The sequence below is a fragment of the Salvelinus namaycush genome, chromosome 41 (genome assembly GCF_016432855.1).
Source record: "Salvelinus namaycush isolate Seneca chromosome 41, SaNama_1.0, whole genome shotgun sequence".
NCBI classification, from domain to species: Eukaryota; Metazoa; Chordata; class Actinopteri; order Salmoniformes; family Salmonidae; genus Salvelinus; species Salvelinus namaycush.
This window is the reverse complement of record NC_052347.1, coordinates 13,312,646-13,327,589: the sequence shown is the minus strand read 5'-3', so window position 1 is coordinate 13,327,589 and position 14,944 is coordinate 13,312,646. Positions and strand designations below refer to the sequence as shown.

General features: G+C 42.2%; 1 protein-coding gene across 1 annotated transcript in view; it reads left to right on the top strand.

The window, feature by feature from the left end:
• Positions 1-247: 247 nt before the first annotated feature.
• Positions 248-14,944, top strand: part of LOC120034526 (alpha-1,6-mannosylglycoprotein 6-beta-N-acetylglucosaminyltransferase B-like) — a 90,220-nt gene continuing 75,523 nt past the window's right edge. The window contains exons 1-2 of the mRNA XM_038981118.1: positions 248-723; positions 2,379-2,491. Coding sequence (XP_038837046.1) covers positions 656-723; positions 2,379-2,491 — 181 coding nt within the window. The 5' untranslated portion in view covers positions 248-655. The remainder of the gene's footprint in view (positions 724-2,378; positions 2,492-14,944) is intronic.

Genomic DNA, 14,944 nt, shown 5'->3' with positions numbered 1-14,944 from the left:
AAAACTGTAGGAACTAGGCTATCTATGATGTTGGCTTTCTATTCTAGAGACTAATTCACTGCTATTTTCATTTAGGCTTCTGTGCAGGGCTGACTAGGACATTTTTATGAAAACAGGAGTCATTTGTCCTGCAATACTGAAACTTTTGATTGTATGCATCACTCGTTAGATGGCGCTGTACTGAAGACTAGGCTACTTGCACAATCTGGAAATACACCGCCAGAAAGCGAATGGAGTCTAGCACACATTGTGTGCTCACCGGTGAGCAATGGACCTTTACGCTCGATAACTCTGCTACCCTTTTCCCAACTTGAAACACATACACGTTTACCATGTTAACAAGGAGAGGAGTGAACAATATTACTTGTGTTTTTCCAACAGAACGGCTAGGACTCCGGAGTCAGGCTTAATTTACGGACTAATTTAAACTCAGCGGAAGCAAACTATTGTATGCAGCTGGGTAAGCGGAGTGTATTCCTGCCGAACTTTACTGAACCAAGCACGTGCAGTATTGGTTATCCGATTCCGAAGTCGATGTATCGATATTTTTAAAGCTCTATTAGTTAAGAATTACTATGTTTATGTTTGCGCTTAGGACACTTTGTGAAATATACACAATGTTGGGGGCTCTTTGCGTTTTCTCCTTCTCCGGAAAATGAGTGCTGTGAACACAGACTATTCAACTATGGTGAGAAGATGTCTTCTGACGTTCAAACCATTCAGGTAAGCATTTACATGTAGGCTACTGTTCTGTGGTCTCGATGTACAGGCAGTGTTCTCTCTCTGTGTGGCCTAAGTCTGAAATTGAGTTGGATTTTTTTTTGTTAACCTTATGAAAATGGGAACGTCATGAGTAGACTACAACAAACTCACAGTGGTCAGGTTGCCTTGACAGGAGTACACACCTGTGATGTCATAGAGGTGTGAAAATGGATCTGTCATGTCAGAAACATGTTATGACAACCTCATAAAAGCAAGGAGTAGGCTAACGGCATAACAGATCAAGGTGCATTGCAGATAGTGCACAACAAGACAACATTTGAACTACATATTTCTACAGTAGTTTGCCTGTATTTTCCCCTGTACATAATGACATGCATGTACCTATACAGTAGGCCTATGCACTTGATACTTGAGTCAATATGGATCACTGCATTGTTTGAGCTCTTGGGCATACTCTGATCGCTATAGTAAACCTGAACTCTGCCAGCACTGTAAAAGCAGTTAGGCTTGTGCCTAGTGTCTACTGTGAATGAGTTCATTGGTGTGTAGAATGTGTTCAGTGGCATGCAAACACACAAAGGAGCAGATCATCAGCGTACAGTAGGTGATATCAACTAGTTATGTGTATTTCTGCTCACACTGGTTTTAACTTTAATGAGCGCAATACTCAGCTCTTCACCATTAGCCCAAATATTGGACAGTGATGGAGTATGACATCGCTCTTAGGCAGTAAGAGTATAATATTTCCTCTGAATTAAATAAAGCTCTCTTTTAAAGGGCTACCCTTAGGATGAGAAGAAAGAAAGCAATATCATAACCCGTGTTAAATGAGCAGCAAGTGATGTGAGCTGTGGTGTGTAATATGTAAATCTAGCTCTCCTCTGGAGGAATGGACGGGAAGGGTTTCAAATATTTCAACATTTGCATGAGCATTTCTCAGTGGAACACTTTTCTCACGCAAGGATGTCATCTACAGTTTGAAAGGCATCTGTTATGAGCATTCATTTCCACCCACCATTCTGAACATTTGAAAATGTCTACAGTGATTGTGGTTGCAGTCACAAATATGCAACTGTAATCCTTAATGTTATAATTTAAGTTGACTTTTCATGCATTGTGTAGTACACAAGACCCATGTACTGTATGTAATATGCCATTTACCTTTGTCCACAACCAGATCCCCAGCATTGCCGTAGGTAGATTAGTTAAGAATGATGATTGATTGATAATTCATCCATCTCTAGTCTCGACAATTGGATTCTCTGCACTCTGTTAAATGGCAAGAAATGCAGTGATAGGATCAAAACACTAAGTGAAACCGAAGTGGACTCAAAAAAACAAAGTAAAATAATTTGTTTTCATGATGCCATCAGCTCCCGTTTGCCGAGCTATGTGAGATGCCCATGACTAACCACATGAAAAGAATTGCAACGCGTTAGACCAATGGGCATCGAATTCAAACTTGTCATCTTTAAGTTTCTTTGTTATTTTGCATCATCTTCTTGTGCACCATTCCTTTTGTACTGTACAGCTCTTTTGCTTTCATTCTGACAGTTGACCCCCCCTCTTCTCTTCTCCCCTGCCTTAACTCCCTAATTTTTCTCTTATTGTTCCCCCTGAGTTCTAACCCTGAGTCTTGCTCTCTGTCCCTGCAGGATCTTTGTGGCGGGGATCGGCTTCTTCAGCCTGTGCTTCCTAATGACCTCCCTGGGGGGGCAGTTCTCGGCCAAGCGACCCGGAGACACTCCCTTCACAATGCGGGCCGAAGGTAAGCTCCAGAAAACAGACATTACAGCGTCTCTCTCTCGGTAAAGCCTGGCAGCCTCTGACTACATACGTTCTCTGCACACAATAAACACGGATGAACATGCTCAGTGCAGCAGAAGCCCTTGATTGCAGGCAGCCGGCTGACAGACCTCATCAGTCTGCTGTTCACCAGGTGGGGGTTAGGGGGGCTGGGGAGATGGTGATGTGGGTCTTGTTATCCTCCCCTCACCTCCCTGTAGTCTTGCTAAGATGTCACCCCCTCCAGGTCTTTAGTATTCACCCTAGTCAGTGTTCCGTGCTCTGGGAAAGCAGGCTCTTAAATTTCGGAGCACGTTATCTGTGTTTGTGCTATGTGCCCCTGCATTTATATCACAGTGCACAGATCATTTAGAAGAGTCAATGTTAGCTTGGGCACTGTTGCCTCTCAGCTTTATTACAGCCTGGCACTCTGACACTGTGTCATCCTCATAGGGCAATGTGGGCATTATCAGGTGACATAACCACCCAACAGAACAATAGAAAGTCAAGAGAACTCAGAATTATTCCTGTTGTTTTACAGATTATTTGCTTTATGGTTTGTTCAGCAGTGATGCATGCTTGTAGACCTAAATGCTGCTGCAGTGCAGTGATAATACAGTACAGTAGGAATCTCTAGTGACAGCTTGTTTGTCTGTGTGAAAGCCTGATCTAAAGCAGAATCACTCTCTGTCCTCCACACTGTGGATAAAATCCATAAGTGATGGATAATCTTCATATAATGTAATCCGCCGTGCTGCACGCCAACCCCAGCAGAGAGAGAGAGATTGGGAGAGGGATGTGGGCAGGCAGAGGAAGGCTGGAACGCTGCCTGATAAATTAACCACTCACAGGCTGCAGTCTAGGGAAGGCATTTGGCCCTCAGCTCATTAAACACTGCCTGCTACCCAGCCAGGGAAAGCATTGCTAAGTAAACTCTGAGCTTCTGTCTGTGTGTGTCTGTGTGTGTGTGTGTGTATTGAATGGGAAGGATGGAGGTCAGTGTTCATTGGAGCAGCACCAGGATAGTACACACCACATCAGCTACTTCTGGCCCCAGGAGTGACACAGAGAGCCTGTTGACTGTGTAATCTGCTTTAGTGATAAGGATATTTTAGTGCACACCCACAATTTGTGTTTTGCAAGAGGAAGGAAAAAGGATAGGGATCAAGTAAATGGGGGACATTTTTACGCATTAGACCAACTGAGCATAGAAATATATCCCAGATTGACTGTGACGGTAATAAGCCTTTTAGTAGAGCTCATGAACGGACCCGTAGTTGATAGAGGAGGAGTTTAGATGTAGATGGACGGGAGAGGAAGTATAAAAATGAGGAAACCCAACAGACTGGTTTCTAACGTAGGGAAGAGAAGGTTGCTTGATGAAAGGCGTTCCCCAGTGAACAGTTCACTCTCCCTCAGCAGTTTGTTTTTATAATGGAACTCACTTACAATGCAACCACAAGATAAAGCCTCAACAAAACTGTGTTAGGACAGTCTACTGTTTTCTGTTCATTATAGACAATACAGTCATTAGAGGCAGCCTGAGCCTATCATTACATCTTGTCCATAATGTTCTTTCAGAGAAGTCTAAATTAAATTTGAGTAGATACGGTATACTACTATACAATAAATGATGCTGCTGTAGGCTAGTGGGAGGACTACAAATCAATGAATCGTTTGTAGATTCTGCCCAGATCCTGTCTGTATAGTATCCAGCCATGCAAGCTTTGATGCTATTTACATTGGATGATCTGTGTGTCTAGGGCTTTATTGGCTTGTTGTGTGGACAGGGAGAGAATTAGCAGGCATACAGGCTCTGTTGTAGGATTCTCCCTGGTCGGATTAGTGACCACACTGGGGATATACACAATGTTATACAGAATTGATACCCAACAATGAAATAGAATAGATTCCTAAGGTTTCATACAGACAGTTTGAATCTTACATTTCAGTTACCTCCACTTATTGATATATGTATCAATTCAGACCTGTCTGAGTCAACATCAATACCAATCAATATATTGTAGCCTATTCTTAGTGACTGCTGTTGCTCAATTCTTATTGATAGTACAATATTGTACTATTTGCTTTTTCTGTCCCGTTGCTTTACCTGGCGACACCCAGTAGGCCACTGAAATAATGTGTCTGTACAAACGTTTACCCCATTATTGGTGCAGGTTAACATTTTTGGGGGTGAGTCTTGTCCGTGATGCAGAACTGAGTGATATCCACTAGATGTGCCAGCTGCAAAGTCAAAATTAGCTATATTGTAAAAATGAATGAAAACAAAATGTAGGTTAGTGTTAGGCTTTAGGGTTATCAGTGTGGTTGGGGTTGTATGACTTTGTGGCTGGGCCAGCTAGTGACCACTGAGCAGAGCTGCCTCCAGCACATGAGTCATCCCAATAAATGCTAACCTGCATTATGCAGGTGGTCTTTCATGGAACGTGAAACTAATGTGGTGGGGGACTATTTCCTGGAAAGGACGAAGCTATGAAAGAGGGAAACATTTGATCCTCTCTATCTTAAAGGCTGCAGAGGGTTTCCAGGGGCTTCTAATAATGTCTTTGAAGCCCTCCCTCACAGAGACCCCTTTTTCCATAAGGGCTATTAACGTGGCCCTGCCTGGCTGTTGGGTAGATGGAGAAAGGGTAAAGTTCATTAGCTCCAAGATTTGCCCTTGGTAGGCTGATGCTGTTTAAATGGTTGATATACAGTAGTTTGGATGTAAACATATTTTGTCTATCCCCCTTGTACTGCTGAGAGATGAGAGGCAGAAGCTCCATTGTGCTGTTCTATAGACTCAATCTGAGTAGCTTTTCTATCAGACTAGCTATACACACTCAATCAGAGCTAGGTACAGTACTGTAGCATCCTTTAAGGAACCACCCATTATGAAGCTTCTGTGTGTCTATTCACTCAGTCACTCAATTAATGCACTGTAGCTGTGTGCACAGTGTGTTTGTGTACTAGGCCTAAGGTGCTCTCTCAGCAAAATGCCACTGATGGATGTTGGTACACATCTAATTAACAGGAGGAGTCTGGCGCTAATATGGGGCCAGGGAAGTAGACTGGCTCACACACGTATTAGGCCCGGAGGCCAAGTGAGGGGTAATAACTCATGAACTCTCACCCGTTGTTTTCCCCTACATTTTGTAACACATAGTAGGTCACGTATTGCGCCAGAAAACATAGTGGTTGGGCAGGAGCCACTAAGGTGAGGATGAAACAGAGAGAGCAGATGAACTATTTTGCAGGATGTACAAGAGTGAAAATGACATTACATTTAAGTCATTTAGCAGACGCTCTTATCCAGAGCGACTTACAAATTGGAAAGTTCATACATATTCATCCTGGTCCCCCCGTGGGAAATGAACCCACAACCCTGGCGTTGCAAGCGCCATGCTCTACCAACTGAGCCACACGGGACATCTAATTTGACCTTCATTCAATGTCATGGCTATCTTGTCACAATGTGTTCACATGTTCATTGAAATGCTAATAATACAGTTAAATCCATCGTGTTAAGACTTCCACTGCAGCTATGTTCAGTGACGCGTTCATGACAACGATAGACCATGTATTGTGTAGCTCAGCAGTCATCACTACCTAAAATAGAGCAATTAACTGAATTCTCAGTGGCTTTTTACAGTACAGGTCTCTAAAAAAACATACATTGCCTCAGTGAAAGAAAAATGGCATGCTTGAAACAGAGGGTGGTCTTCTCAGAAGTGGTTTTGAAAAAAAGTTAATAATTGGCCTTTGTTACAGCATGCATGTATAGTCCCCATGGACAGAGAGACATTACAGGAGATCCAGCATGCTGTACTGAGGTGAGCTGCTGTGACTAAAGAAGACATGAGTTTCCATCAGGGTGGCCAGACAAAGAGACAGATGCTTTTCTGTTGGATTTTGAAAAGCTCACGACAGCCATGTTGTACAGATCTTTCTCACTCTATTTTCCATGATAGGCAGTGACATTTTGCTGAAGAAAAATACCATGGTTCTACGGGTAGGGCGGCTGCACAAATGTTTTTGATTCTTAGCAGATCTGATGGCATCCACCAGGGTAAGAAGGCATGGGGTTCTGCAGAGAAGAGAGGAGAAGGGAGAAACCTCAAAGATTCCTCATCTTGAGCAGCTGAAAAGATTTACAGTCATCTTGATTCTGTGTTGATTGATCAAACCTTCATCCAGTGAAAACACTGTCACAGTCATGAAGGGATTTTCCTTGCGTTCTCACAAAATTATTTCTAGAAGAGAAACGAATATGTAAAATTACAGTGCAAACCTTTTTAGAGTTGTATAACAAACTGGAAGTCAATCTGGATAAGAGCGCCTGCTAAATGACTAAAATGTCAAATTTAAATGTTGTGAATTAGTTCCCTGGAGTGTTCAAGTATACAATGAGTGTACAAAATACTATGAACACCTTCCTAATATTGAGTTGCATCCCTTTTGACCTCTGAACAGCCTCAATTTGTTAGGGCATGGACTCTACAAGGTGTTGAAATCATTTCACAGGTATGCTGGCCCATGTTGACTCCAATGCTTCCCACAGTTGTGTCAAGTTGGCTGGATGTCCTTTGGGTGGTGGACCATTGTTGCTACACACAGGGGAAACTGTTAAGTGTGAAAACCCAGCAGCGTTGCAGTTCTTGGCACACTCAAACCAGTGCGCCTGGCACCTACTACCATATCCCGTTCAAAGGCACTTAAATCTTTTGTTTTGCCCATTCACCCTCTGAATGGCAACATGAATGCCTAATGCTGAACACAGTAGTCAGTATGTATAGTTTGAAGGAGTGTGTGTGTGTGAGAACTGGATGTGTGTGTGCATTACATTGAATCAGAAGCCTATCAGCGGTCCTTGTGCAGAGTCCCTGACTCAGCAGTTCCCCTCTTTGTGTTGTTGGTGGGGTCCGATTTCTTATTTACCCTGAAAATACTGGGCCACACGTTCTATCAGAACATAAGAATGGTGGTGGTGGGAGGTCAAATGTGAACTGAATGCTGAATGTAAACATTGTTAGTATCTACATAAAAGCTCCCCATCTAGTTCCACCTTATGTATGCCATTCATACCAATGAAGAAGAATGGCCTTCAACTTGCTTGTGGTTCTCCTAAAATGTGTTTTGGGTTTGTTTGTGTCTGTGTATATTGTCTGTAGGGTTAATAGGAGGAAGAGGCAGGTTTTTAATTGAAGCCGTGGAGAAGCATAGACAGATACATTAGTGCAGATAGCTTCCTCTTTCTGGGCTGTCAGGTGAAATGAGGAGAGAGAGGATAAGTGACAGAGGTTGTCGGCTCTAATAGGTTCTGGTTCGGTCAGCTCCCCCATGGCTGCCGGGTACACTAGAGCAACTCAATCTCAATCAGTCTTCCTGTTAATGAATATTCGTATGAGGAGTGAGAGCAGCAGGGCAAGGGGGAGTGTGAATCTACCAATCTAGCAGGTGAGAGGGGAGAGGGGGGAGGGACTGACACCCCAAGGGTCCTCAACCAGGAAAACCACACACCACACACACACACAGTACTCTCGAGTTATATGTACCAACATTTCTCAGTTGTTCACAATCTTGTACAATACCCTTTGAAAAACTGAATTGTCAATAGGGATATGCATAAATGTAATGTTTAATGTGGAAACCACCAACAATTCAATACAGGGTCAGGTATGTGTGGCTGTCTGTGCATGTTATAGCCAAGACATTGAATAGATTTTATCGATATTTGTCTCTTTTTTTTGCTACTGTGGGTAGCATTAGTCGGCTGTACCTGTGCTAAAACCTGTATTTTTCATCCTACAGCTTGTTCTCCATCTTTTTAAATAGTGAGCCAACTTGCCTTCAGCACTTTTATTTCCCTGACTGATCAAAACTAATTTTCTCATGCTCTCTCTTGTCTCTTTGCAGCAGACCAGAGGAGGCTGGTGGGAGGAGCTATAGGAGGACAGGCTCATTGTAAAGACTAGGATGGAATTATTGGAATGGTATCAAACATAAAACATCTGGAAACAACGTTGGACTCTGTTCCCTTTGTTCCATTCCAGCCATTACAATGAGCCCGTCCTCCTAAAGCTACTCCCACCAGCCTCCTCTGCAGCAGACATATAATGGGCATTATGTTTGGAACATCAAATCGCAATAAAATCGCAAGTATCAAATCACAATTGTGGTGGTTTTCTTTATTATCAAATGAGGAGAGACAAACTTATCACACAAGTCAGAGTTATACTTAGACTTTATTAACTTATTAATAAGGAGAGCAGGTCACACACGTGAATGATGTGAGTGATCTGCAATAACGATGGCTGGTCGACGAACCACCCCTAGATGATTTGTTGAGAGCCCCGACACAAAGGATACAACTATCTTCTATAGTAAAGGTACTCCCCCTTAGTCTACATGACAAAAGATGTGTGGAATGGGTCACAAGGTTAGGATTCGTATGAAATAAATTAATAATTCACAGCAGACAGGATCTGCTGTAAAGACTGTTCTCATTGTGTGGAAACCAGGATCTTGCCCCCAAAACAAGGTTCCCCTCATCATTATCCATACCGGCGCCATCTCTCCATGGTACCTTCCAGTCAGACCAGAGTATTCTCGCTCACATGAGTGGAATGTGGCTTGTTAGGTTTATCACCTAAATCTACTGTCAGCACTAAGCCCCAGAGGCCCACTCTCAGTTCACAGACACAATAGAGTACTAAGAACTCTATTCTGTTGCATAAAACAACCATTTGATGCAATAACAGTATTATAATCTTGTAATTTTGCTCTCACACAGTACATATACTGTAGAATCGTGAGAATTGCAATACATATCGTATCGGCACCTAAGTATGGTGATAATATCGTACCATGAAGTCCCTGGCAATTCCCAACCCTAGACTATAGCACTTTCTTTATCTCATCCTACTCTCTCTCTCTTCAGCAGCAGTCCTTTTTCCTCTACTCCCCCCTCACCTGGCATACACACACACACACTTAGTCATCTAGTACACATACTTGGCAGGTATTGATTTCGTCTCACGATTAAGTCATGAATTTACTTAATCAGTCCAAACATATACGCACTGTTTAAATAACAAATGAGGGATTTTCACAAGGCTAATAAATACATCATCCGGATGTTGGAGCGAGTGTGTCTGCAGGATTAGCGCAGTGTGATGAGACACAATACAGAGCCATCCCTCTGTGATGCTGCTGGAGTGTCAGCCCAAAGCCACACCCACCACAGGAGGCTGAGGAAATGATGCCCACAGACAGCCACAGTAGCAAAGGCAACACAGAGGTTGACATTAGGCAAAGCATGGCATGGCAAACACAAGCATTAAACTGTATCATGTTTGTGTGTCTGAAGCCTTACTGGATTACAGCGTACTGTATGCACACACAGGGTATGGATGATGCTTTGCTGTTGTCTACGCCACAATGGTGGCCATGTTTTTCTATCTTTTGCCAATTTTCCGTTGATAGATTTGTTTAAATTGACTAGATTTCATGATCCATGCCACAAACATTTTGATGAGCATTACTGCCCAAAAACTAGGAAGATGACTGCTCACGATTGTTATGTTAGCTCGCAATGACGCATATCATGTCTCATGCTATTGTAGTTTCCTGCAGTCAAATGACCAAATCGCCCTCTAGTGGCTTCATAAGTGGAATGTTATTAATATTTGTCATAATTCCATAATTAATAAACATTATTAAAAAACAAAAAGTGTTGCTATATTTCAGTCTTCTGTGATGTATATAAAGTGTAATATTGGGAGGCAAACTCAAAATGTAATACATTTCAACTCTATATCTGACATGGTACATACAGGTGTCTTCTTTTTTTAAGCCCATAACCATGTGTGTGAGGTGTATACGTTTGTTTCAAAGTAGATTTGTTTAAGACTACCAAGAAACTCGGTGTGACCCTGATTTAGCCCACTACAGTAAAAGGTTAATATTATTTTCAGAATGAAGAACACAGGCTCTTACAGTGCTTCGCAGAGAGGGACATGTTCTTTTCTGGAAAGGTCTGGATGAAACGCAAAATAATAACTTATGTGGGAGTGCCCTTTGGCAAGGCTTTCATCTATCTGAACACTTGTATTTCAATCTAAATTACATGCGGCTCAGATTCAGATCTAACAGTCTCCAGGCAGTAAGAGCTCTCAGCTAAATTAATCTTAGCTGGAGTGATCAATAAACCAAGTTGGAATTTGATTAGTACTATGGCATTATATTGCCAACCAGGGCAATATTCACTTCACACCATTGAGTCATACATGCCTTATTAACCCTCTAGGAGCCCCTCTGGTTCCTGAACGTATTATCTGTCCTCACCTCAGAGGCTCTGATGACGGGCTGCAGGAAACCGTTGTAGTTCAGACGCCAGACTCTCAGGACCTATAATGTTAATATGTGTCCCTACTAAAAGTCAATGAGAGAGCAGACAATTAGTAACTGTTCATGCAAAGCTGCTCGGAAAAGTACTACACTGATCTAATTCATTCTTCCTATGAACAGATGTTTCTCATCCTAGCTGGCAAGAAACATAAGTGTTATGAAAAAAGTGGTGAATGTAAGCTAATTCTTTTTTCCGTTTCTAACAACCCATAGCACAGCGAACCATAAAAAAAGAAAATAGAGTGAAAGTCTGTTTGCTGTCCATCTATGTGACCAGTCCCATTTGGGGCGAGCTAGTTCAAAACGGGGGTGGAGGCACAGTGACTGTGAAATGAGACGAGCCGACTAGTGCTCCGCCCTCAGCTTGCTACGGTATGGCTATCTAATTAGAATTTGTTCATAAAATCGATTGTGTTGTGGCACTTACGAAATGGAGTCATTAAAGGAGATTAGTTCTTGTTAAATGGGCCCTTTATTAACCAGTAGATGAGGAATGACATGGCAACGGCCCATATTAGCACACAGATACTATCGGCAAACTGGCTGCTGAAACCACTAACAGCGCAGGACTTGGTGAAAACACATTAGCCCGTTCACCTCCAGGGGATAGGCTAGTCGCTGGAGCAATAAATAGAGGTAGCTGATGAACAATAGATTGCGAACATATATAAAATAATTCTAAAATGTACTGTGTGGGAGGGGTGTTAGTTTCCATAATGATGATTTATGGGCGAAACGTGTGAGAAACGTCGTTATTGTGAAGCTACGTTCCAGTTCCCCCTAGACTCAAAGCCCAGCGGCAGGGAGAGCCTCCCTGGAACTTGGCACCTGCTTTATAGCCTCTACTCTGGTTGAGATACCGTCTCTGTAAGCCTCATGCTCCCGTTGAACAAATGCATCAATAGAATTACTCTTGATATTGAAAACTATGAGTGACTTCTACATACTTTTTTTGCTGTTGTTGAATTATTTCAATCCCTAGCATTACTGTAGGGCGAGCATATGCTGTCTTTCAGCATTCTATAACAGTTATTACCAGGAAAATAAGGGAGATGTTCTTTGAAGTGTTTCTGTACATTACAGATCTCCCTCCCTCTCCTTTGAGTCATGTTGTTGCCAAACTGGTCCAGTCTGGGGATTTCATTTAAATGGATGTGCAATCTATGTATGTACAGTTGAAGTCGGAAGTTTACATACACTTAGGTTGGAGTCATTAATACTCGTTTTTCAAACACTCCTCAAATTTCTTGTTAACAAACTATAGTTTTGGCAAGTCGGTTAGGTCATCTACTTTGTGCATGACACAAGTAATTTTTCCAACAATTGTTTACAGACAAATTATTTCACTTATAATTCCCTGTATCACAATTCCACTGGGTCAGAAGTTTACATACACTAAGTTGACTGTGCCTTTAAACAGCTTGGAAAATTCCATAAAATGATGGCATGGCTTTAGAAGCTTCTGATAGGCTAATTGACATAATTTGACTGAATTGGAGGTGTACCTGTGGATGTATTTCAAGGCTTACCTTCAAACTCAGTGCCTCTTTGCTTGACATCATGGGACAATCAAAATAAATCAGCCAAGACCTCAGAAAAAAAATTGTAGACCTCCACAATTTTGGTTCATCCCTGGGAGCAATTTCCAAACTCCTGAAGGTACCACATTCATCTGTACAAACAATTGTACGCAAGTATAAACACCATGGGACCACGCAGCCGTCATACCGCTCAGGAACGAGACGCGTTCTGTCTCCTAGAGATGAACGTACCTTGGTGCGAAAAGTGCAAATCAATCCCAGAACAACAGCAAAGGACCTTGTGAAGGTGCTGGAGGAAACGGGTACAAAAGTATCTATATCCACAGTAAAACGAGTCCTATATCGACATCACCTGAAAGGCCGCTCAGCAAGGAAGAAGCCATGCTCCAAAACCGCCATTAAAAAGCCAGACTATGGTTTGCAACTGCACATGGGGACAAAGATCATACTTTATGGAGAAATGTCCTCTGGTCTGATGAAACAAAAATATAACGGTTTGGCCATAATGACCATCGTTATGTTTGGAGGAAAAAGGGGTCTTGCAAGATGAAGAACACCATCCCAACCGTGAAGCACGGGGTGGCAGCATCATTTTGTGGGGGTGCTTTGCTGCAGGAGGGACTGGTGCACTTCACAAAATAGATGGCATCATGAGGAAGTAAAATTATGTGGATTTATTGAAGCAACATCTCAAGACGTCAGTCAGGAAGTTAAAGCTTGGTCGCAAGTGGGTCTTCCAAATGGACAATAACCCCAAGCATACTTCCAAAGTTGTGGCAAAATGGCTTAAGGACAACAAAGTCAAGGTATTGGAGTGGCCATCACAAAGCCCTGACCTCAATCCTATAGAAAATGTGTGGGCAGAACTGAAAAAGCGTACGCGAGCAAGGAGGCCTACAAACCTGACTCAGTTATACCAGCTCTGTCAGGAGGAATGGGCCAAAATTTACCCAACTTATTGCAGGAAGCTTGTGGAAGGCTACCTGAAACATTTGACCCAAGTTAAACAATTTAAAGGCAATGCTACCAAATACTAAGTGAGTATGTCAACTTCTGACCCACTGGGAATGTGATGAAATAAATAAAAGCTGAAATAAATCATTCTCTCCTATTATTCTGACATTTCACTTTCTTAAAATAAAGTGGTGATCCTAACTGACCTAAGACAGGGAATTTTTACTAGGAATAAATGTCAGGAATTGTGAAAAACTGAGTTTAAATGTATTTGGCTAAGGTGTATGTAAACTTCCGACTTCAACTGTATGAACAGCCACTGCTGTCAGCCTTAGTGAATGAAGAGAAGCCTATCTAGCCTGTTTTTAATTATTCGCTCAAGACAGGTATGGAAGATGTAACCATGACAGGATGAAAGGAAGACATTTTAGACAAAAGTGTGTCTGTATATTTGACACATGTCACACGGGCACACTTGTGCGCACACACACACCGTGAATCTCCAGTGCAGGAAGATCAATTCCATTCTAATCAGTTTTTCCCCCCTGATTAAGTACTTACTCCTGAGTTTGTTTTGTTGTGTGGTTTAATTTAAAACTGTTTAGTTTTTTCTGACAAAGGTGACTTTCTGTTAGACGGTGACAAATGAAGTCTGACAGTGAAAGCAAGTGAGTCTGCACACAATGCATTTTTAAGAGCCTAATACGCTTGATGACATAAAGGTGAAGCTCTATTTCATTCACACCACAATCACAACATTTTGGGGCTGTTGTCGGTCAGTGTTCTCAACAACTCAGACTGTCAGACATAGGTAAGGATAAGGTTATTATTTAGTTTTGTATATAGACTTTTGGTACAATGACCTAAAAGGAACAGTCCTCTTTTAACAGCTTGTTAACCAGAAGCTGTACTATTCTCATTTAACTGCAGAGCTGGTTATATTGATTCAACATTCTGTTTGACTTGGGTGTGCTCTTTAGTTAATAAAATCTCCGTTGTGGAGTTAGAGCAGAGTAATTAGGTAAACATAAGGGAGAGCATGGCTGTGACATGTGAGTGTGGTGTGGTGGAGAACTGAGTTGACCCTGGTCTAATAGCTACGGACTCTTTCATTGACCAGGTGAGGGCTAACAGCATCATTCTGGTTCCCTTGCTCTCTCTGGGTCATGGGTAATTGGAGCCGAGAAAGAAGGGGAAAAACAAAAATGTCAGCCTAATTTGTTCCCTTCCTGTTTGTCCCTGTGTTCTCTGCCTCAGTAATGAAGGTCAAATGAAGGTGTTTTTTTTATTTTTTATCCCAGCCCCCATCCCCGCAGGAGGCCTTTTGGTAGACCGTCATCGTAAATAAGAATTTGTTCTTACTGACTTGCCTAGTTAAATAAATAAAATAGAGAAACTCCTGGATGTTGTTTTGTCAAGGTGCACCGAAAATACCACAGGGCCTGGCTGAGATATTCATGGAACATCTGTCTGTGTCACGCCCTGACCATAGTTTGCTTTGTATGTTTCTATGTTTTGTTTGGTCAGGGTGT